This window comes from Balaenoptera musculus, chromosome 11, assembly GCF_009873245.2.
Source record: "Balaenoptera musculus isolate JJ_BM4_2016_0621 chromosome 11, mBalMus1.pri.v3, whole genome shotgun sequence".
Taxonomy (NCBI): Eukaryota; Metazoa; Chordata; class Mammalia; order Artiodactyla; family Balaenopteridae; genus Balaenoptera; species Balaenoptera musculus.
The window spans coordinates 86,026,656-86,051,018 of record NC_045795.1 but is presented as its reverse complement, the minus strand read 5'-3'; the positions used below and the strand labels follow the sequence as shown (position 1 = coordinate 86,051,018).

Here is a 24,363-nt window from a genome sequence, read left to right as displayed (position 1 = left end):
TGGATAACACGGCTAACTTGGTTTCATCATTTTGTGAGTTTTGATTGTATTCTCTCCTCCTGTCATCAGACTCTGCCTTCTAGGCCTGGGGGGGTTGGGGGGATCCCCACTCATCATTAGATGTAGTTGCCCTGGGCCACTTTGATAAGACACAAAGACCTTGACTTAACCAAGTGTAGTTTTAGGCCTTCTAAGTATTTCTTTTAACCCATTGAGCAATGGAGCGTTTATTGACATTCCTCCCCTCTGCGTATGAGGAAGCCACATAGTGAAAATTTTTGAAAAAACATGGCCCCTGTTTTGAACTTACTACCTGCTTAACTCAAATAATAAAAACGTGATGTAGACCGAATGGCCCAAGAACACATGGGTAGCATAGCGGGTAGCTTCTGGAGCCAGTAAATTCAGAATTTGGATCCTGGGCCCTCCACTCAATGGCACTGTATCTTAACAGTCCTTGAGCCTCAGTTTCTCCTTCTGTGAAGTGAGCAAAGGAGGTTATGAGGAGAATCAGCCAAGTTTCCTTTCCACTTCTCTCCTTTGCAGGGTTTAGTAAGAGCTCTGACGATTAGGGTAGTCAGTCTGGGCTTCCTGCCGGATGAAGACTTGAGCTGGACCGTGAAGGCAGGCTAGGATCCCGCTAGGTGCAACAGAGAGGAAAAGGCCTTCCAGGTGTGGGGAAGCAGTTGAGCAATGGGCCACGGACAAGTCCACAGAGCCTTGAAAGCAAGCGCAGGGAGGGCCCTTGATGAAAGCAGTGCATCAAAATGCATGTCAGGGGGCTCGGCGGGAGAGAGTCCGAGGGACGCGGAAGAATTTATAACCTTGGCAGGAGTGAGGATGGGTGGTCGGGGAGTGGTGGGGAAAGGGCAGCTACAAGAGGCATTTGCAGAGAAAAATCGTCAGGGCTTGATGTGTGAGGCTAGGGGATGGAAGACATTGTGAGGGTTTAAGCAGGTGATTACTGTGTCATTCATTCATTCATCCTTAAAATACTTAAATTAAAAATGTACTGCTACAAGGTTCTGTTCTAGGTATTGGGGATTAATGACTAAATAAAACAGAAGTCCCTGCTCTTATGAAGCTCACTTTCTAGTGTTAATTGTGTTAAAAATTTAGTGGCAGCAATTTTGGCATCTTGCGATGTCATTAGGTAGCTCATGATCCTTTTATCATATCTAAAAGTCAAGTGGGAAATGTCGATGAAAGCACATCCAGTGTCTTCACGAAATCAATATACAGTATTTTCACGTTTTAGGACTATAACGATAAGAATAAAACAGTGAAACTGAAAATGCCGTATTTCACAGATCTAAGGAAGTGGTACTATTGTAGATTTAGTAATTTGCCTTATGGTTAATAAATTTCAGGGACTGTCTTGAAGTTTGGAGCACCTAGGGAATTGTTGTTGAGTTGTGCGATTCCTTTTGTAGGCTTGGGTTTGGATTAAAATTAGGTTCATTTAACAACCAGGAGGAAGTAATTAGGTTGAACAAGACTTCAGTATTTGATGGCTTTTTTTCCAAGTGATTTTGTCAGCTTGTTTTTGAAGTAGGGCTATGATATTTTAGTTTTCAGTCTGAGTTTTCTTCAGTTCTTCAAGGTGAAAAAATTTAAGTTCATACTAGATAATTCCTTGACAAAAAATGTTGATGTAAGAAATAGAGACATTTGAAAACTAAAATATAATTTTCCATGGTATTTTGAAAGCTTGAATTAGAAGAACATTATCTAATTAAAGTTATGATGCATTTAAATACTCATTTACTTAGGAAACTTCTCTCCCTGTCATTTAATGTACCTACTCATGTTTTATGTTATTTTTAAGGTAACCAGAATTAATCAGCTATAACAATAGAGTATAAAGATTTTTTCGTAATTCTTAAGGAAAGGAATAAAAAGGTTTGGACTTAATAGTACTGATACGATTTCTTGCAATAAAAGAATGTGAAAAATATTCAAAAAATGATTAAAACTCTGAGCTGCCATAAATATATTACCCCTCAGTGTGTGAATTTCTCAGTTAAAAAAAAAATCAGATGTTTTTCCTTGAGGATGATTTGATTTTTTTTCAATTTCCTTCAGGTAAAAGTGCAGTTTTAAAGTGTCTACTGGACATTCACAAAATTTTTCAGGAAAATGACCCAGCTTACATTCTAAACGATCTCTACATCTCAGACTACTGTGTGTGGATTCAGAAAGCCAAGTAAGTTTTCAGTTATGAATTTTACATGTTCCCATTTCCGGAACACCTACTTACCCGGGAGGAAGAAAATGAAATAACCTGGAGGATAAGTTTTAATCAGGGACAAACCTGTACAGCTGCCAAACACTTGAGAAGTCCTGGGTCAGCACAGGGAACTTGGTGAAGTTGCTTAGGGAGGAGGTGCAGATGACAAAAAGGTTAATTTTCCTAGAAAAAAATTGGTACCGCCTGGAAAATATGCGTTAAAACCGACAGTTGTGACTCTTCATTGTTATGCTATTGACTGTCCTCAGTGAAACCTCAAGACGGGTCTATCTGAACCTGTGTCTGTGGTTTAATTACAGTGGGGTGTGAATGTGAGTGTGTGTGCAGGCATATGTGTAAACATCACAGGATACAAACCTAATCAAATCTAATCACAACGAGAGCTGTGCCCTCTTTGGTTAATCACTGGCTTACGGAATCCTTTATTCAGAGTAGAAGAACGAAAGTCTTCAGAGCCTAATAAAATGCATCTAAGGGTCTGAACATTTACAAATGGCCTCCTTGAACTTGGTATGTAAAAAATTTTTTAATTGTTTGCCATTGCCTCACTCAAGGAAGCATATCAAGTTTAAAAATGCAGTGAATTTTCATCTGTGAAGGGTGTTCTATAGACCTGATTCTTATCAGATGTGCCCAAAATATCCATTTTAGTAGCAAGAGACTGTTAATGGAGAACATACAAAGAGAGCCTTTGATTGGAATAATTCTTAGGTGCTATAGAAAAAGATGGCACAACATCATTTGTGACTTAGAAGAAAAATGATCATGATATTTTTACTGTTAGTGTGATTGGTAAATGCTTTAGGATGGCATTTAATGCCTGTTTTGAGTGAACCATTATATAGAATTTATTTTTGATTTCTGTTCATGGGGAAGCAATTATATTGCAGAGTGAAATAAGAAAAAAACTTGAGGCTCTACCTGTTGTAAGCAAAGTGCTTAGGGACTGCTCAAGATATCGCCAATAACATACAGCAGGTGGTGTCAGCATTCGAGTTGGAAATCTAGATTTCACCAGATGGAAACTTGCATCTTTAACCCCTGAGGTCATGATGGTATGTCATCACTTCATTTGATCCTCCTGCTAATTGAGCTTATCGAGTACCCTGCTGCCATTTCCTGTTGTTTTCATAATAAAATTAAATTGAAATAGCCTATTTGTGAGGGTTTAGGTTTTTCTTTTTTCTTTCAGGGTGAGGATTTTATAAGCATGTAATGAGCATCGACGTTTGTGCTAGGATCCCATTTCTGTGAGTGCCTCCTTGCTCTCTTTGTGGCATTCTTTATTGACTAGAGAGAAGATCGTATTTCATTGAACTAGAAGGGTATACGCCCTCAAGTTGATGTGGGGATTAATAGGACTTTTTTTCACGTAAAAAATTTTTTTTCCCTAGGTTTTAAGTTGCAGGAAATGAAACGACATTCTTAGGTTTCTAGTCATTGTTATGATAATAGTAATTTTTAAAAAGATGTTAATGTATTGCGAGCAAGGTAGAAGAGAGAAACCAGCAGGAACTCTTCAAATTACTTTGGAAAAAAATTTTTCATCTTTACCAATTAGACTGTAACTTTCCTATCCCTAAATAAGCAGTGTCATTTTCACTTTGGGTGTTAAGTTTTAACTCTAGTCTAGCCCAGCTGTTTTCCCCTCCCCCTTGAAGTAAGAGAACCTAATTTTAATTAAATTTTCTAATTTTATTCTTAATTTTTCAAGCACAGCATAATTGAACTTTCCAGTATCATCTTTACTGTGAACTTTCTTGGCTCTGAATTAATAATACTGTGGTGAATGTCCATAATTTCCATAATTAATTTCTTCCTTACTTTTCACCTTCTATTTTATTTCTTTCCCATACAGTTTATCAGTGAAATCTAGCACCTTATTTTTTTTTTGGGGGGGGGTTTATTTATTTATTTATGGCTGTATTGGGTCTTCGTTTCTGTGCAAGGGCTCTCTCTAGTTGCGGCGAGCAGGGGCCACTCTTCATCGCGGTGCGCGGGCCTCTCACTGTCACGGCCTCTCTTGTTGCGGAGCACAGGCTCCAGACGCGCAGGCTCAGCAATTGTGGCTCACGGGCCTAGTTGCTCCGCGGCATGTGGGATCTTCCCAGACCAGGGCTCGAACCCGCGTCCCCTGCATTGGCAGGCGGATTCTCAACCACTGCGCCACCAGGGAAGCCCTAGCACCTTATTTTTATGTATTAAAATAGTTCTGCATTTTTCTTAGTCTCTCTTTGATGTTTTTGATTATAATAATAACGACTATGTGAAATTTTATTTGAAATACCAGGCAAGTGCTAAATTCTGACTAGCATTCCATTTTTACAGTCAGACATTTACTTTGGCAAAAACTTACTGGAATATGGGTAGCAAAGTCATTCTTATACTGAATTAATGAAGTTAGGGCAACAACTGTGGTAAGTTTTGCTTTAGTGCTTCGTAATTAGTTTTCCTTGTGATATGTGTCTTGTAGAGCACATTTGCAGAGCTTAAAAACTGAAGCTCCTGCATTTTTGAGTTATGGACTCTGCACATTATTTTTCTGTAAAGGAACGCTTCCTGCCAGCCTTCGCTGTAAGCTTCATTGGAAGTTTCGAGTGTGGTGGCCCCTGCAGCAAATACGACCTGGGTGGCAGCATGCAGAGTGGTTTGCTTGAGGTCATATAGCTTATAAGAGATAGGTCTGTGATAGTCTCAGGTCTTCTGGCTCCAGATTTCATGTTTTTCCAGATATACCACCTAGACAAGCCATTGTCTTTGCCCATGGTATGGGGGGCGGGGGGAGGCGGTGTGCGGGGAGCCCTCCCTGTAGAGCGCTTTTCCTATAGGAAGAGGGATTAAGGATTTATCTGTCTTCCTCCGGGATATTCCCATAGCACTTGGTTTAGAGATCACTTAGGCACATGTCCTGTCTGCCTCACATTGGGCATACCTCTTTCTCCCTCTAAAATTTTAAAGTCCATGTGAATGAGCACCTATCTGGGCCCATTACAGTCCCTTGTGAGCACAGTAAATTTTAGTTGAATTGAATGGTATCTAGTAGAGCCAGTTGAAGGAGCATTTCATTTTTTTCTTTTTGAACCAAACTGTAAATTAGCTCTAACTTATTTTTATTGACATTTTTAGCTACATTCAGTGAAAGACTTCACCCTTCCCCTCATTTCTTTTCCGGTGGGCTGCACTCACCAGTAGCATTGGTAGTTCTGACCTACTGAAAGTTTAGCGTTTTACACCCTTTGGTTTAAGCTGGGGTGGAAAAGCTTGTCCTGTAAAATATGTTCCAGTCCTGCGTCTCATGGACCGTAAGACCTTAGCAAGTCACTCCATCACTTCATCTAATGCACCCAGTGTTAGTATTTTAGTATTTTCTCTATTTTCCAGTGCATTTTTTTTAAACGTTTCTTTAATTAATTTATTTATTTATATTTATTTTTGGCTGTGTTGGGTCTTCGTTTCTGTGTGAGGGCTTTCTCCAGTTGCAGCGAGCGGGGGCCACTCTTCATTGCGGTGCGCGGGCCTCTCTCTGTCGTGGCCTCTCTTGTTGCGGAGCACAGGCTCCAGACGTGCAGGCTCAGTAGTTGTGGCTCACGGGCTTAGTTGCTCCGTGGCATGTGGGATCTTCCCAGACCAGGGCTCGAACCCGTGTCCCTTGCATTGGCAGGCAGATTCTTAACCACTGCGCCACCAGGGAAGCCCTCCAGTGCATTTTTAAACCAGTGTAAATAATACTGCACATATCATTTTGTAACGTGTTTATTTATTTATTTATTTATTTTTGGCTGTGTTGGGTCTTTGTTGCTGCATGCGGGCTTTCTCTAGTTGCGGCGAGCAGGGGCTACTCTTCGTTGCGGTGCGCGGGCTTCTCATTGCGGTGGCTTCTCTTGTTGCGGAGCACGGGCTCTAGGCGCGCGGGCTTCAGTAGTCGTGGCTCGCGGGCTCTATAGCGCAGGCCCAGTAATTGTGGCGCACGGCCTTAGTTGCTCCGCGGCACGTGGGATCTTCCCGGACCAGGGCTCGAACCCGTGTCCCCTGCGTTGGCAGGCAGATTCTTAACCACTGCGCCACCAGGGAAGTCCTGTAACGTGTTTAATACTTATAATAGTACCCTATAAATCATTTTCCTTTATAGCATAATATCCATAGCATAGTATTTTTAAAAAATAATTGGTTCCTCATTATACAAGAAGTGCACGCCCACTGAAGAAAACTTGATACTTTATGGTTTTAATGCATGGTGTAATTTGAAATGACACGCGATAGAATATGGTGTTATTTTGTTTTTCTGCGTGGAAAATTTTTGGTTGTCAATTTTTTTTTAAAAGAAATTAAGATCTAAAATCCCAGCTAACCTTAGTACAAGTCTGAGCTTGTCATGAAGGTTCTGTATCTTTGTGTTCTCTAGTGTAGTTTTTTAAGGTAGGTACTTATGGGGGAAAAAGAAAATGTATGTCTTTGAAACACTGAACCTTTTTACATTGAACTGATAGATGGTTTACTGTGATTAATACTCTCCGTGCATTTGTTTTTTCACTGCTTTTTCGCATTCTTCCCCCCGTCCCCCCAAAATGCAATGTTACTTTGCAACCCTTTGGACACTAATGTGCAAAGTTTGTAGAGGGAAACAACTCCATCACCTAATAGTTTTGTTTTATTTGATAAATTCTGGACCTCAGTTTCCTCAGTTGTGAACAAACCCGAGCCATTTCTGCACTGAAATCTTAAAATTTTAGAAAACTTAGGACCTTATCGTTGCTTCATACTGCTTTGCTTCCTCTGTGTATGTGCTTTGGTAGGGGATAAGGTTATGTTCCTGAGAACAGTGTAGATCTCTTCCTTTTGGCTTTCTCTTGTTCCTGGTTTATCTGTCAAAAGCCGTGGGAGTGGGGGTCACTCATACGCAGAGGTAAAAACATCAGCACTGAATGTAGAAACGGAATTATTTTATTTTTTCAACCACTAATTATTGAGCCCTACTCTATGCCAGGTACTGAGATAGGTGGTGGGGATACTCCGGTGAACAAGGGACACAACACCTTGAAGCAGATCTTCTAGTGGGGAACGTAGATAGAAGGAAAATGTTATGCCGTAGCCTGATAGCAGCAGCTACAGTGGGGAAGTATGGGTGCTATACGAGCACCTAGGAGGCCATATGCCTAGTCCTGGGGTATAGGAAACCACTTCCAGAAGGAAGAGTTGAAGCTGAGAGCCGAAAGGTCAGGAAGGGGTGGTTGGATGCAGATGGGGAAGCAGGGGTGGAGGGCATTTCAGACAACAGGGACAGAGGAATGTGGCCCTTTTAAAGAGCTTGAAAGCTCAGAACGGTTGGATCTTGGTACAGAAATGAGAGGAAAGAAATGAGGCTGGAGAGTTCTTGTAGATCCTTGGCCACATGAAGATGTTTGAGGTTTGTCCTGGGAGAGTGTGGAGCAGCTGAAGAGTTTAAGCGATGGAGTGTCTGTGTGAGCGACACAGTGAGATTTAGATTCTGGGAAGATCCATCAGGTTACATTGTGGGGAATGAATTGGGGTGAGGGCAGAGCTCAGACTCAAGGCTGAAAGGCTAGTTAGGAGGTGAGTGATCCAGGCAAAAGGCAGCTGTAGCCTGAGCCAGAGCAGTGAGAGTGGGGAAGGAGACTAGTGGTCAGGTTTAATGGGTAGATGAGACAGGACTGAATATGGATTGGATCTCAGGGGAGAGTGAGAAGGGGGGCAGTCAAAGATGAGGTCTGGATTTTGACTTGGGCCAGTTAACTGGGTCGTCGGAGGTGCATTTGCTGAAATTAAATCATACTGGAGGGGGTAGGTTGGAAGAGAAGTGAGGGAGGGAAGACGAGGAGTTCAGTTTTAGAAATGTTGATTGGAGGTCTCTAAGGAGTATCCATAAAGAAAGAGTCGGGAACATTTGGATCACAGCTGGAAAAGATGTATAGAGAAGAGTTGGACAAAGAAGGGATATGAATTAATAGCAAAACATAAAAAATGGTATCTGGTTGTACAGTACTGTTACACATATGAGTATAATAATAATCAGGAGTGGATGCATTCCAGGCTGGGAAAATAGCATCATGCAGAGGAGTAGACAAGTCAAACATGTAAGCAACGTGGAGAACACATTTCCTGGTTGTAGCTCCAGTGGCTTAGAAGGGCAAGAATGGACGTGAGGCGTTTTAGCATTTGGATCACAGTTTTATCTGTCCTTTAGTTTCCCTTTATTATTAAATAAGAGAGTCTGCAGTTAGCCTGAGGTCATGATGTTTTAGTAACAGGGCCAGATCTGAAACGCTTATTTCTCCCTTCGGTGTGCTGGAGACTGTCGTGGTATTTTTGACTTAGAAATCACTTGGTGGGCTTCCCTGGTGGCACAGTGGTTAAGAGTCCGCCTGCCAATGCAGGGGACATGGATTTGAGCCCTGGTCCAGGAGGATCCCACATGCCGCGGAGCAACTAAGCCCGTGCGCCACAGCTACTGAGCCTGTGCTCTGGAGCCCGTGAGCCACAACTACTGAACCCACGTGCCACAACTACTGAAGCCCGCGCACCTAGAGCCCGTGCTCCGCGGCAAGAGAAGCCACCACAATAAGAAACCCGTGCACCACAACGAAGAGTAGCTCCCTCTCGCTGCAACTAGAGAAAGCCCACGCGCAGCAACAAAGACCCGACGCAGCCAAAAATAAATTAAAAAAAAAAAATCACTTGGTTACATATGAGAAACCCAATCGGACTTTTATAGTAAAAATGGGGACTTTATTAGGAGGCTACAGGTTATCTTCTGAGACCCAGGTGCTGAGTACAGCTGGGCCCCATGAGCTCAAGGCATGAAGTGTGGAGTTGGCTTACTTTCTGGTGACATGTGGTCCCTCGAGTTGCTTATTTCTGCAAGTCCCTGCTGCTCTTCTCCCTTTGATGCACGCGGAGGAGAATGGCTCTTCTACAGCGCTGAGTTTCCATGTGCCTAGTTTCAGTAGAGATGGACTAGAGTCCCTTGTTTATGATTCCAAGGGAGGGAGAATGTGGTTGGCCCAGCATGGGTCCGTGTTTTTTCCTGGTCTAGTTGCCTTGGTCACAGAGGGCGTGGAGTGGGGGTGCCCCCTAAAGTGGTACACACATGGTCCCAGGGCCCACTTTGTCACCAGTGAGTGGCCTTTCTCAGAGCAGGGTGCCTGTGGGGCATGTGGACCCCTTAAGAGGATGCTGCTGGAATTCCATGACACCATTCTGAGCCATAGCTAAGGGCGAGCCCTGACACCTACCACTGCCTGTGTCACTGATACTAATAATAAAATATAGTGCTGAGGCTGATTTCAGAGGACTGTTCAATTCAGGCATACCAGATGATCATCAGGCACTCTAGGTGGTTTCACTTCTACAGGGGAAGTTACTTCTCTGACAAATGGTACAACATTAAGGGTTACATTAGCTGCTAATGATTAGCATGTAGAAATTTCAAGAAACAATTGTGCAGAATTTCAAGCAAGTTAAACCTCCCTTGAATTGAAATCATTCTTGGTAAGGTGCTTATTCGGGCCTGTCAGGTTGCTCCTCAGTTTTACTGTTTATTTTTAATTAAATCCACAAATTCGTCCTGGACGGGAGTGGGGTTTATCTCCATAAGAAAAGATTAATACATGCCGATATCCATTCACCGTAGCCCTTCAGTGCGGCTTCATATAGAAAGGATTTACTTAATGGTTCTTCACCTTATCACCGGTAGTTCAGCAATGCCCACTGGGGACTGCTGCTCTTCATTAGACTTCTCTAACGAGAATGCCAATAAATCATGAGATTACGAATGTTCCTAAAGATTTCAGGACAAAATAAACCTTTGTAAAGATATGAATGCTCCACGTAACTGTACACATTGAGAAAACTAGCCAAAGAATTCTTTATCTGAATGTTCAGGTTTTGTGGAGCTTTTTGTTGTTGTTTTACTTGTTGTTTGTTTGTTTGTTTTTAATGTGTAATATCTATCCTTGTTTTTATTTTTAAGGTGACCTTTTAAATTTTAGAATAGTTGTAGATTTACAGAAAAATTGTGAAGGTGGTACAGAGAGTTCCCAGATATGCCACATTTAGTTTCCCCTATTATTAACTTCTTACATTGGTATGGTAATTTGTTACAATTAATGAAACGTTATTGATACATTATTATTAGCTCAAATCCATAGATTCATTTAGCTTTTCCTAGTTTTTACCTAATGTCCTTTTCCTATTTTAGGATACCACACTTTGTTTCGTTTTTTACCAAGAACTGGAACTCAAATCAGTAAAGCTCCATTTCTTGCACATTTTGTTTTTCCAAGAGCTTAAATGCTATTGAAAGGCAATGAAATATTATTGAGATATATTAAGATGCCTGAGGGGCTTACTGCATACAAACATTCTAATCTAGACCTTGAAAAAAATAGGTTTGGCAGATGGGAGAATGTTTAGAAATTTGGAAGCATAATTCATTTATCATTTTTACTTCTACCTGTACTGTGGTCATTGTGATGTTGTTATATTAATAAAAATAGAGAAGGTTTGTACAAATAAAGTGAGCAAGGCTTTATATTTTCGTATTAATTTCCTAAAGGTGGTAGACATTAGAGGAGAAAGTGTGAATACAAGTTCTTATAAAAAAGATACAGACTTGCAGGGGTGACTGGGCAGCTCCCAGACTGGGAAGCGAGGGCATTTATCTGTACAGGGAGGCTTGTATGTGTCAGGCCATTCAAGGACTACGGCTGGGTGGCTGTGTTTGGTTTTTGTCTCTGTCCTCACTCGTTTTGTTTCCAGATACTTGGCTCCAGGCTTCTTAAATCCTTGGTTTTGGCTTGCTGGAGCCCTGGCTTTTCACAGAGTGTGATTAGCTACTATGTGAGCAAATTGGTATTTTCCTTCACCTCCCTGTTCTAAGGTACTTCTGCACGTCACAGGTCTTGGGAGGATTCTCGGTGGAGGAGACTGGCACGATCAAGTGAGTTCAGGTGGGAATTGATGTAGCCAGGCTTTGTGAACCCGTCTTCTCTGCTTCAGATAGAATTTTCCTTGCGCCCGGATGCTCTTCACGTCTCACTCAGAGAAGAGGCTTACATTGATTAATGTGGCATATGTGTGGTTATCTTACTTAGAAAGTGCTCTGTTTAAGGAGAGCTTTGTCAAGAGCGTCCTCTGAATGGAGTCACAAGAAAGCTTTTTAAAAAAAACTGACAACTTCAAGTACAATTTCCTTTTTCTTCTGCCAAATATGACTGAAACCCAATCCTTGTTATAACATAATTATCTCAACTGAAGCCAGCCGGGAGTTGCTGCCTTAATGTAAGGGGTGTGAAGTCCCCTAAACAAATAGAAGATTAATTACATTCACAGCATGTTATGAAGGTGATGAGATTGATTGTGATCATTTGACTGGTCCCATTTCCTGCTCTGACTACTTTTCCTGAATAAATAGAAGCTGGGAAAATTATAAGTAGAGCTTTAGAGAGTACTGTTGTGCCATGGGTGGGAAAAGGGCCTCCTTGAGGTATATTCGTAGATTGTAAGTGATGTATGATGTTAATTGTAGATAATTTTATCATTGATTATTTGCTTTCTCAGTTTAAATAGCTTTCCAAGGATAGTTTTTATCTTTCAAAATATAGATATTAACAGAGCATTGGAGGAATTTGACAGAGTGTATTTTGAGTGTATAGATTTCAGCAATTTTTAAAAATTTTTATTTATTTATTTTTGGCTGCATTGGGTCTTCATTGCTGCGTGCGGGCTTTCTCTAGTTGCGGCGAGCGGGGGCTACTCTTCGTTGCAGTGCGCGGGCTTCTCATTGCAGTGGCTTCTCTTGTTGCGGAGCATGGGCTTTCGGCGCGCAGGCTTCAGTAGTTGTGGCACACGGGCTCAGTAGTTGTGGCTCGCGGGCTCTAGAGCGCAGGCTCAGTACTTGTGGCGCACGGGCTTAGTTGCTCCGTGGCATGTGGGATCTTCCCGGACCAGGGCTCGAACCCGTGTCCCCTGCATTGGCAGGTGGATTCTTAACCACAGCGTCACCAGGGAAGCCCGATTTCAGCAAATTTCTGATCCATTTTTAGATGTTTTTACTTAGTGTGGCCTTTTGGAAGGTTTAAACTAAAGAAAATGTCAACTCTTAGATACTTATTATGTTGTTTTTCCCTCATAGAAGCTTCTGCTTTTGTTAAAATGATAAATTAGTATTTTCATGAGGCACTGTTTTCTATTTTTATTATATGTTTGTCTTACCTCTTTTTCCTGGATAGTTTTCTTTCCTTTTTTTTTTTTTTCTGGATAGTTTTCTAATATTGTAAAATTGTGATTTTGATTTAGACGTTTATTCTCCAAATCTTCTATTATAGTGGCCTCTAAAGTGAGCTTCACTTAAGGCCATGGAGTGCGTAAAACAGTCTTTCTAGAGTGCAGGAAGACTATAATCTGTGTTTATTGATTAAGAAGAATCTTAAGCTTCACTAATATTTAATGTATGGATCAGTGGCAAAAGTCATGTTTTGTGGGTCCCAAACTTTTTTAATGATGGGCTACTTGATCCAAAGTTTAGAGGAATAACCATCTTTATTTCCAAAGGGAAGCACTTAGTACATTTATTCTCAAAGCCTGAATTATGGCCTGGGAGGGGTTGTCTCGCCTAAGAGACTGGAGTTGGGGTTCAGGGACTCCAGTCAGCCTCTGCCAACTTAGTTGAAGACATAGAAACTCAACTTCCAGAGCTTGAGATTTGTGCCAGATGTAAAATGGTCCCTTCCTGCTTCAGTTTTATGTTCTGTTTGATGAGTGGAGAGAAAGAAGCCTAACTCGGGAATGCAGAGCCTTTGTCATGATGATAGCATGTATTTCTTGTGCCCAGACACCTTGTCTTTTGCTTTTGGGTTTCTTATGTGTTAACTTAAAACGTGAAAGAACAAAAAGCCGACTATCCTTATGAGAAAAAAAGAATGAAATTTGAAATGGATGCTCATATAGGTTTGGGAGTGGGGTATAATAGAGGTTCAGTCTCAAGATGTTATGATTCCATGAGGAGTGATTTTGTGATTTCATGGTTAATTACTGATCCAAAGAAAAAGAGCCAAAGAAATCTGGACTGTGAATGTCCTAAAGGGCAAAGGACTTATTCAACTTGGTACCCTGGCACCTAGCAGAATGCCGGTCACTTATAAGTAAATGCTCATGGAACTGAAAATTTTCTTTCTAATTCAGTAAAAAACTTCAATGAAAAGTAGCAGTTTTATCCTCTCTTTACACGATACTAAACCCCTGTCTCTGGAACCTTCAGTGTATGTCCTGTTCTTCTTGTCCTAATCACAAGATAAGGATACATGCACTTACCTACACAGATGTTATGTGTCCAGATGGATGTCAAAGGAAACAGAACTTTTTGCGGGTGCTTATCTACTCAGGTTTGAGAAAGTCAAAATGGGCTGGAGGTGTAGGAGAGAGAGCTGTGTGTGGAGGTTCGGATGGTTGGGTGGATGGATGTTTAGGTCACTTGCATGTCCCCTGCTTACTGTTGAGCAATACTGGCCCAGAGGTTGGTGTGGGGACTGCCCTGCAACCTCCCTGAGGAGTCAGGCGCAAGAATTGACCATCAGGGGACCAGCAGCTACATGCCGTCCCCAAGTCCCGAGACAGAGAACATGAGCCAGTTGAGGAGGAGGAAGGTACTCTGGCCTTCCATTCCAGGACATTCCCCAGGTCATCTCCAAATTACACACCCGAGCAGGAGACAGACAGGCGATCTACTGTGTAACTGAAGGATGTGTCATGGATAGCCATTCAATTTAATTCTCGTTCCAAAAGGGAGATACCTATATGTAATAGTGTCTTAGATCACACCTTGTTTATCTGAAATATTTATAGGTGTAATTGCTTATTAATTATTAATAATGTATTAATGATAATTATTTAATTATTAAACTCAATTATTTATAATTATAAATATTTCTTTTCTTTGTGGTTCATTTGTTTAAATGAATTCAGAGTCTGATTGAATCCAAAATTTATTGAATATCTACTATGACCGGCGTTGTACTCAGTGCTGGAGGTTAGATCAAGGTCAGAATTTCCACATCAAGGAACCCACTGTCTGGGGAGGTTAAAGATACTACACTATCATGAAAAATCATAACTGGAAAGTTAAATGGCAAACACCACATGTATAGAGCTGTATATGCTGAGATGGCTTAATCACATTAAGAAATATGTATTGGGCTTCCCTGGTGGCACAGTGGTTAAGAATCCACCTGCCAATTCAGGGGACATGGGTTCGAGCCCTGGTCTGGGAAGATCCCACATGCTGCGGAGCAACTCAGCCCGTGCGCCACAACTACTGAAGGCCGCCTGCCTAGAGCCTGTGTTCCGCAACAAGAGAAGCCACCACAATGAGAAGCCTGCGCACCGCAATGAAGAGTAGCCCTCGCTCGCCACAAGTAGAGAAGCCGGTGCGCAGCAACGAAGGCCCAATGCAGCCAAAAATAAATGAATAAAATAAATAAATAAATAATTTTAAAAAATAAAATAAAAAATAAAAGGCTGGCCAACATGGCTGTTCATTCTAAAGTGATGTTACTTTAAAAAAAAAAAAAAAGAAATATGTATTCACAGAACAAAAACCCTAGAAGGAAGCACATTAATGTTGATAAAAGTTATCTCTGGCTTGTGGATTTACGGGTGGCTTTTCTATTTTATACTTACTTTTTGGGTGTGTTTACAGTGAACATGTATTTTATTTTTTCCCTGATGGGCATTTTAGGAAATTACAAGGGTGATATCAGTGCTTGTTTTTTTTTTTCGTTACGTGTAAGAGAATATTACAGAACTGAATGAAGTAAAAAGTGTGGTGATCTGCACTTAAGGCCCACTAAATCAGTAAACGAATGAAAAAAGAAAGCCCTTATGTCCTGAATGAAATGAAATAGACATAGTAAATAGATAATCTATCAGTACTTGCTTGAGCTTTCCCAAATATGAACTTAGCATTTAAGTCAAGTAGTAATTTGACATTATCTTCAAATGTGGAGTTTCTCTCTTTGCTGGGTGCACCATTTTATTATTTATTCAATATAAAATTGTAGAGCAGAAAAAAGACACCAGACCATTAGACGTCTCCTGTGTATGTGTTCTCAGTTTTACAATACATCAAGTGGCAGAATATACTCTGATATCATGGCATACTTGTCCTTTGTGTAGGTGAACTGCTGTTAGCCTTGTGATGGATGAAATACCACTTTACATCACAGATTTATAATTATGTGGTGTGCCTTAAATGACAGTGAAATGTGAAAAGTGATGTCTGTTCTGATGATCTTGTTTTCTTCAGGCTCTTTCTTGCCCTGTAACCTCAAGCCGCATACACACCCAAAGTTGTTCTTCGGCGATCTCATTTTTGATACCTTCTTAGAACTCAAAGACACTTTGAGCAAAGAATAAAACACCATCTCACATCTAGTATTAAGTAACCTTGGCCGTTCCAAGTAAGCTCGCCAGCCAGTTTAGATTTTCTATCCTTAGAATATCCTAAAGCTTCAAGAAAATAAGGGTTTAGTTCTTACTGAAAGAAATTCACTTCATTTCTAACTTGATGTTTAAAATTACAGTTGTCAGCACACGTCCTGTATACCTGTTTTAACAGATAAAACAGTTAAAGGATTTCACTTCAGCTGGGTAAGCTAAAGCCATCTGAATGAATAGAACTATTGGGAAAGGGTCTCCACTTGACTAAATACTGGATTAATAAAATACAAGCTTTCAAAACTCAAGAAGTTGTGAAGGTTTTATTCTGAACACATCTGTACTATACATACTTATGCTTCAGAAGCGTTATCGTAACCCATGATTTCAGATGGAAATTTCAAATCGAGAATGTTCAGGAGGTACGTACTAGGTTTATGTTACCTTTTTATCAGAAAGATCCAGTCTTGCTCCAGGTTTATGGGAAAACATTTTTGTTTTTGTTTTTAAACACAAGCTTACACAGATCTTCCATCATGTTTCCATTGATCATACTTTTTCAAAGGTCACCTGCCAGTCGAAGATGGGCTCTCGCCTTGAGGCTTGGGAGTGAGAGGTGAAGCCACACACCTACTCTGTTTCACATCTTTGGGGGTCTTGTTACCAAGTGGCGGTGATGGTGGTTTGTAAGTTGTGACTGCTTTAGGCTAGAGTATCTGTTCTCCCAACCATCTGTTCATTCAACAGATATTTATGAGTTCTTACTATGGGCAGCATTCCGTGCTAAGGTTCTGAGCCTCCAGTGGTAAGCAAAAACCAGACATGCTCCCACGCCCCATGGAATTTATGGTCTAAGGGAAGAGAGATGTTAGTCAAATAATCGCATACACAAAAAGTAAAAGCAAAACCTTGGAAAGTGCTCCAAGAAAAAAGATTCATGCTCCTGTGAAAGCACATTATAGCCAGCCTGGTCTGGTGGGGGGGATACGAGGAGGGGGCAGGTAATGACCGGGGAAGCTTTCCTTGGGGAAATACTTGCTTTGAGTACCAAAGTACAAGCAGGAGTTAACTTAAGAGAGGTGATGGATTTCACAGAATGTAGTAGGCCCACTACTTGCAGAGGTCGTGTGGCAGGAGGGAATTTTGTATGTGTTCAAGAAATTGAAAGAACATCGGATGTTCAGCCAGGGTGTCTGAAACATAAAAGGTATATGTGCGTGTGGATGGATCAAGGTGCGGCTGGTGATTCAGGCAATGCCCAGACTGTACAGTAGCTTCTGCATAATGTTAAGAATTTTTAATCTTGATCTTGAGAACAGTGGGAAGCTGGAGAAGGATCTTAGGCACACGATGGGAGAAGATCACTGGGGTAGTAGTGTGAATTGCATGTTACACCAGCTAGAAAGCTCCTTGTGAGGGATGAGTGTAACCTGACCAGGGAAGTAGGATTTAGGGACTAAAATGGATTTAGGGAGAGAGGGAGAAGCCATCAGGGAGGACAGTGCCTGAGTCTGTGGCTTGCGCAGCTGAACAAGTGATGAGACCTCATTTGGGAAGAATAATTCTCAGGCAGTTGGCTTTTGTTAGAGAAATTCTTCTGTTCACAGAACTTAGCCTCTTTTGTGGTGATCTGCACTATAGTTCATAATTCTGGGTAATGGCTAGTTTTCTTTCTTTGCCTCTGTGCATTTTTTTAAAATTAATTAAGTTTTGGCTGCATTGGGTCTTTGTTGCTGCACACAGGCTTTCTCTAGTTGCGGCGAGCGGGGGCTACCCTTTGTTGCGGTGAGCGGGCTTCTCATTGCGGTGGCTTCTCTTGTTGCGGAGCACGGGCTCTCGGCGCGCGGGTTTCAGTAGTTGTAGCACGCGGGCTCAGTAGTTGTGGCTCACGGGCTCTAGAGCGCAGGCTCAGTAGTTGTGGTGCACGGGCTTAGTTGCTCCGTGGCATGTGGCATCTTCCCAGACCAGGGCTCAAACCTGTGTCCCCTACATTGGCAGGCGGATTCTTAACCACTGCGCCACCAGGAAAGTCCCTTTTTTTTTTTAAATAGAACTGTTGGGTTCAGTTATCTACTGAAGGTTACCTCTTATTTGCCTTTTTTTGTATGTGTATAGAGTTTGGTTATTTTCTTAAAATATTTTCTTATGAAATATAAAATACTAAAATAATATAAAATATGTGTACAGTTTAAAGAATAATAAAGTGAACATGCATGTACTTACCACCAATCTTAAGAAATAGAGCATTACCAGTTTCCTAGAGGTACCGCATGAGACCAGTCCCAATCATATTTCCCTCCTCCCTCTGGTAACCACCATCCTGAATTTTGTATTAATCATTACCTTGGTTTTCCTTGTGGTTTTGCCATCTGTGTATTTATCCCAAGTTTAGTTTTAGTTTTACTTGCTTCTGAACTGTATGTAAATGGAATCACACTGTATGTGTTCTTCTGTTACTTGCATTTTTCACATAATGCTTTTTCTTTTGGGGAGGATTTAACCATGGTGATGCACAGAGGTGTAGTTTATTTTCCTGCTATCTGAATCGACTGTAGTTTGTTTATGTATTGTAATGTAGACTGGATTGTTGATGAATGGTTCCCATTTTGGGTTATTAGGAAAATCCTGCTCTGAACATCTTTGTTCATGCTTCATGGTGCACTTGTGCAACTTTTTGAGTAAGCCCTATACCCAGGAATGGAATTGCTGGGATTTAGGGGATGGTTGGAGGCCAGTTAGACTTTACTTGGTAATGCCAAAGTGTTTTCCAAAGTGGCTGTACCAATTTATTTCAACTTATACTCCCACCAATGAGAATTTCACTGGCTCAGCCTTCACGCCAACACTTGTATTGTTCAGATTTTAAAATTTGGCACTCTCCATGGGTGTGAAAGAGTTTCTTTTGTAATTTTCATTTTCATGTTCTTGGTAACTAATGAAGCTAAGTATCCTTTCATGTATTTGTGAGCCATTCATGTCCCTTCTTCTGTGAATGTCTGTCTGTTGTGTTGCCTACTTTTTATTAGGGCTCTCTTTTTCTTTTTGATTTTTAGGTTTCCCTGGTATTCTAGATACTAGTCCTTTATTGATTAAATATGTTGCAAACATTTCTCCCCAGTTTGTAGTTTATCTTCCAGTCTCCTTGTAGTGTCTATATAAACAGAAGTTTTTAATTTTAATGTTGTAGAATTTATCGATATGTTCCTTTATGGGTATGCTTTTTGTTTCTTGTTTAAGAAAGTTTTTTGATTTGCTTGTCATAAAGATATTCTCATATAGTGTCTTCTAAAATTTTTATTCTTTTGGGTTTAGCATCTAAGTCTTTAGTCCACCTGGAACTGATTTCTGTGTATTTTATGAGATAGGGGATCCATTTTCATTTTTTTCCCATATGGATAACCTTATCCCGGCTTCATTTATTAAATAGTCCATCCTTTCCCCATGCATTCTGCAGTGCTCACTCTGTCATACATCGTTTACATATACACATGGATCTGTTTCTAGGTTGTCTCTTCAGTTTCACCGATTTACTTGTCTATCATGTGCCAATACCATACTTTCTTAATTACTGCAGCTTTGTATCTTAGAATCAGCTTGTCAAGTTCCATGAATAACGCTTTGATTGGAATTGCTTTGAATCTATTAATCAGTTTTTGGGGAGACTAAAACATTTAGTCTCTTTGCGATAACATGGTGTGACTCTCTAAGTTTTCTTTAATGTCTTTTAATAAAATTTTATAATATGCTCCATAAAAACTTTATACGTCTTTTGCTAGATTTATTGCTTTATTTTTTGAGTTGCTATTGTAAATGGTATTTAAACAATTTTTTATTTTCAGACTCCTTGTTTAAAGTATATAGAAATGTGATTCACTTTTTTATATTGATTTCTGTATACAGCTACCTTGCTAAACTCTATTATTAACTTATGTACAGGTTCTCCCCAGTTTTCAATATAGGCAATAATAGCAGTGCAAATAATAACAGTTAGGATTCTTCTTTTCCAATCTTCATATCTTTCCTTTCTTTTTTCTTTTTTGTTATTCTTCTTCATCATATTGTACTGACTAGATCCTCTAGTAAAATACTGAATAGATATGGTGGTAACGTACTTCCCTATCTTACTCTTTATTTTTTAGAAAAAGCTTTCAACAATTCACCATTAAATGTGATGTTTGCTGCAGGCTTTTGTAGATAGCGTGTATCAAGTTAAGAAAGGTTCACGTTATTTGTAGTTTGCCAAGAGTTTCAATCCCAAATGGTCATCAAATTTTATTGCATATTTTCCTCATCTTTTGAGATGACCTTAAGTGTTTTCTCCTTTAACTTTTTAGTGTAATTAATGGCATTTATAAAATTTCTAACTTAAATTAGCCCTTGCACTCGTGGGATAAACCTATCTTCATTATGATGCATTATTTAAATAATGATGCTCAATTTGGTTTGCTAACTCTGTGTGTGTGTGTGTGTGTGTGTATTGCATGTGCAAGAGAGAGAAACAGAAGACCAAGAGAGAAAGACAGGGAGGGAAGGGAGAGGGAAGGGAAGGGAAGGAAGTTGGCCTGTGATTTTCCATTCTCGTACTATCTTTATCTACATTTGTTATCAAGGTTATGCCAGCCTGATAAAGTGTATTGGGGGTTGTTGCCTTTTCTGTTCTCTGAAATAGCTTATGTAAGATGGAAACAATCTCATCCGTGAATTTTCAGTAAAGTTCACCCCAGAAGCCATCTTGACTTTTTTCTTTTTGAAATTTTTTAACTATTCATTCAGATTTTCCAATTGCTATACAAGTATTCTAGTTCTCTGTTTCTCCTTGAGTCAGTTTTAATAGATTATATTTTTTTAGAAGTTTGTCCCTTTCATCTAAATTTTCAAAACTTTCTAAAGTTGTTCTTATTTCCTCTTATCTGTTTTCTTCTCTACAGCATCTATAATTTTCTTACTTTACGTTCCTGTGTATTTGTGCTTTCTTGTTTTTGTTTCTTCTTTTTTTGATCAATCTTGCAAGAGAGTATATTTGATTAGTTTATCAAAGAACCAATATTTTACTCTCTTGAATCCTCTCTTTTTGTCTTCTATTTCATTACTTTTTGCTTTTATCTATGTCATTTTATTCCTTCTGTTTTGGGAAATTTGTTATGCTGTTTTTTCTGACTTCTTATGTAGATGCTTAACTGATTAACTCTGGACCTTTGTTCCTTTAAGTCTATAACCTTTCCTCCAAATACCTGCTTTGTATGCATCTTCAAGGTTGTGAAATATACTGAATTTTCATTATTATTCCATTCCAAAATTTTCTGATTTTACTCATGAAATATTTAGAAGTGTGTTTCTCCAAGTGTATGGGGTTTTTATGTAATGTCTTTGTTACTGATTTCTAACTTCATTGCATTTCTGTCGGAGAATTTAATTTGTTGAGATTAATTTTATGCCTAGCATGATCATTTTCTTAAACTTTGAAGCTTGAAAGTAAGGTTTATGCTCTGATTGTTAGCTGCTAATTTGTATGTCTGTCTGTTGTTGAAACTTGTCAGTTGGGCTGTTTAAGTTTTTATATCCTTAGTGATTTATTTTGTCTGTTTAATCTATCAATTTCTGGATTGAAAGGTGTGTGAAAGTCTCTTATTATATTAGTGAACTTGTCAATTTCTTCCTGTCGACCTGTGGTCAGTTTTTACTTTATGATTTGAGGCATGTTATTTGGTGCTATTAGTTTACAATAACTAACATTTTGTCTCCCAGTTATAGCTCCCTGGAGAACTGCAGTGTTTATTATGTAGTAGTCTTCTTTTATCACTGATAATGCCTTTTTGCCTTACAATCTATTTTGTCTGATACTAATATGGAGATCCCAGCTTTCTTTTGCTTAATATTTGCCTGGCATATTTTCTTTCTGTCCTTGGAGGAGTTAATTTTTGTGAACATTGTTTCAATAAACTTTCGATGACTGGTTTCAGATTCAAAGATAACTACAAAATCTTATATTTTTTTGTATACTGAACATTTGATATAAAGCTGTGATGGATCAGTAATTTGGGAACCAGTTTAGATGTTTTGGGGGTTTCTGGTCTTATTATTAGGTATGTTGTCCTGTCTGGGTTCCCTGATTCAAGTGTGTCTGTCTCTGACACCCCACTCCACACTTGATCAATCCAGCAGGTCTTTTTAATTTGTCCTATATATCTTCTTTCACTTAAATTCCTCTTTTTGGTGTCACTGCCTTTCCTTTAATTCAGGCCTATATTTTCTCATTTCCTGCCAGAGTGTCCCCTGTGTTTTCCTTGCCCCCAGAGTCTCACTCCCTATCTTGTTTTTTTCCAACAACGATACCAATCCTGTCATCCTGAAATGCCATTTTGGTCATGGCTGTCCTGCTCAGCAGTTCTCCACAATTGCCCCTTGCCAAGGATAAGAGCCTACATGAATGCCTGAGCTGGGTTCAAGACCCTGTGGGTCCTCTTCCTCATCTTTTCTGCTTCTTCCCTCACTCCTGCTGATTGGGCACCCTCCCTCTCTCCTTCCAGATACACTCAGCATTTCCTAAATTTGCCAAGAGCGTCAGCCCTTCATTGCCTTTGTACATTCCATTTTCTCTACCAGACATGTTACATTTTGCCTGAAGCTTTCTCTAATGACACCAACAAAGTCATCTCTCCATTATAAGGCTTGAAGCTAACGCTGGCGTCACTTGTCTTGGTGATGATCATTGTAATCCAGTCAGTCATAGAGTTGAGATGTCTGGCAAAATCTCCTCCTTTGCCAGCCTTTATTTTGTGGGTCGGTTCCCTGTGCACTGTCGACACTATGTGATTTCTAGTCCTTGGCATGAGGCACTTGGCATGTCTGGAGACTGACTGATGGAGGAGGGGACTGGTTCTACTCTGAAGCACCTTAGATTGTTTGAAAGTTCTCCTTTGAATTGGACTGAAATCTACTTTTTTCTCATTAGTTTTAATTCTGGACCCATATGGAATAATTCCTTTCTCTCTTCAAATACCTGTTTTTAATCTGTCTAGGGGATTGCTATTGCATTCCTTCTAAGTCTTCTCGATCAGCCTCTTCTGCCTTTAAATGATTCTTACAAGTCCCAAATTTCTAATTCTTTGCCCTTCCTGGTCTCTCTCTCTCTCTTTTTTTAATATTTACTTAGTTATTGATTATTTATTTATTTTGGCTGCACTGGGTCTTAGTTGCGGCATGCGAACTCTTAGTTGCGGCATGTATGCGGAATCTAGTTCCCCGACCAGGGATTGAACCCAGGCCCCCTGCATTGGGAGTGCGGAGTCTTACCCACTGGACCACCAGGGACATCCCCCTTCCTGATCTCTTTTTAAAAGGCAAATTGTACTTTGTCAGTGCCTCCCCTCTCCTTTTTGGGGTCAGTACCCTTTTAAAGTATCCTCCAGGTTAAATATAATCCTCCAGGTTTGGCCAGAAGTTAGAAAGGAACTGTCGCTCTCTTTTTTTATCACCATTCCTGTATTAACGTGGTCTGGGAGCTCATCTACTTATAGTTGGAAACCTCAACACACTCCTTATTCCTAGTTTACCATTAACCAAAACCCTTAAGATTTTTGTCTCAGACGTTGTTGAATTAATTATAATTTATCTCAGACGTTGTTTAATTATTTACAATTATAATTTCTCATGTATCAGCTATTGAGAACTTTGTATCTGTTCCCTGGTTTTTACCCTGTTGAATTTGGTTTTGTCCCATGCACCTGCTTTAACCTTTTTGGAACTAGAATCTATCATCCCAGCTATTTCCTCTCTTTTCCTAATCTTTTTACTTTTGTAACACTCTTTGTAAACTTGACTCCTGAAATCCAATAAGTAATCATTTTTGGAGCTTCTTCTGTATGCGAAGCACAAGATGAGGGACCCGGGAACTGAAGAGGAATTAGTAAGGCTTCTGCCCTTAAGGAATTAGAATGAATGTTTTATGTTTTCACCTAAGACAGTGAATACACGTTGAATGAAGAAGTCTGGCTTCAAAACTTTTTACTCTTCCACTAGGTCCCTTCCTTCAGGTTGAAATTAATCTTACCTGCAAGGTCAAATGTGAGTCCAGTCAGCTTTATACCCATACACCCCATGTTCTGTATTTCACCCATAAAGAAGCCACAGGAGACTGTCATATGCCTTCCTAAAACCCAGGCACAATCTTTGCCCAGGGCTCCCAGACTGAGGCCAGTCCAAGGGATGGCATCCATTTCTGTGAACCCATGCCAGCTCCTGGGGACACCACTTCATCTCCTAATGCGCACAGTTCATGGGTTTTGAGTTCACTGTCTGCAGTTTCATCACTTTCCTTCTTCACCGTCTGAAAGATAAGCAAGATACATTTGCCTCTTTCTTGTCTTCTGTGTGGATGTTGGAGGCTAGAAACATTGTTCTTATTCCCTCTCCAGTGTTTTCTGTGATCTGCAAAATGCCTTTTCTGTTAGTATTAATCTGTGTCACAGTTTTTGCCTTCCATAATGATAGCTGTAATTTTATGGTACTTCCTGGGCCTTTTTCTCTTTTCTTCATCATTTTCATTTTATTGAACAGACAGCCCTTGGTCAAATTGACAGAGAAGCAAACTCCTGCTTCTTCTTGGGACTTCTGAGATATAGTCTGGTCCAAATGAAGCCCTGATTATTCTGTCATCTTAAGCC

General features: G+C 40.1%; 1 protein-coding gene across 1 annotated transcript in view; it reads left to right on the top strand.

The window, feature by feature from the left end:
* Positions 1-24,363, top strand: part of SHQ1 (SHQ1, H/ACA ribonucleoprotein assembly factor) — a 90,195-nt gene that overhangs the window by 50,653 nt on the left and 15,179 nt on the right. The window contains 1 exon segment of the mRNA XM_036870720.1: positions 2,086-2,206. Within this exon segment, the coding sequence (XP_036726615.1) occupies positions 2,086-2,206 (121 nt within the window).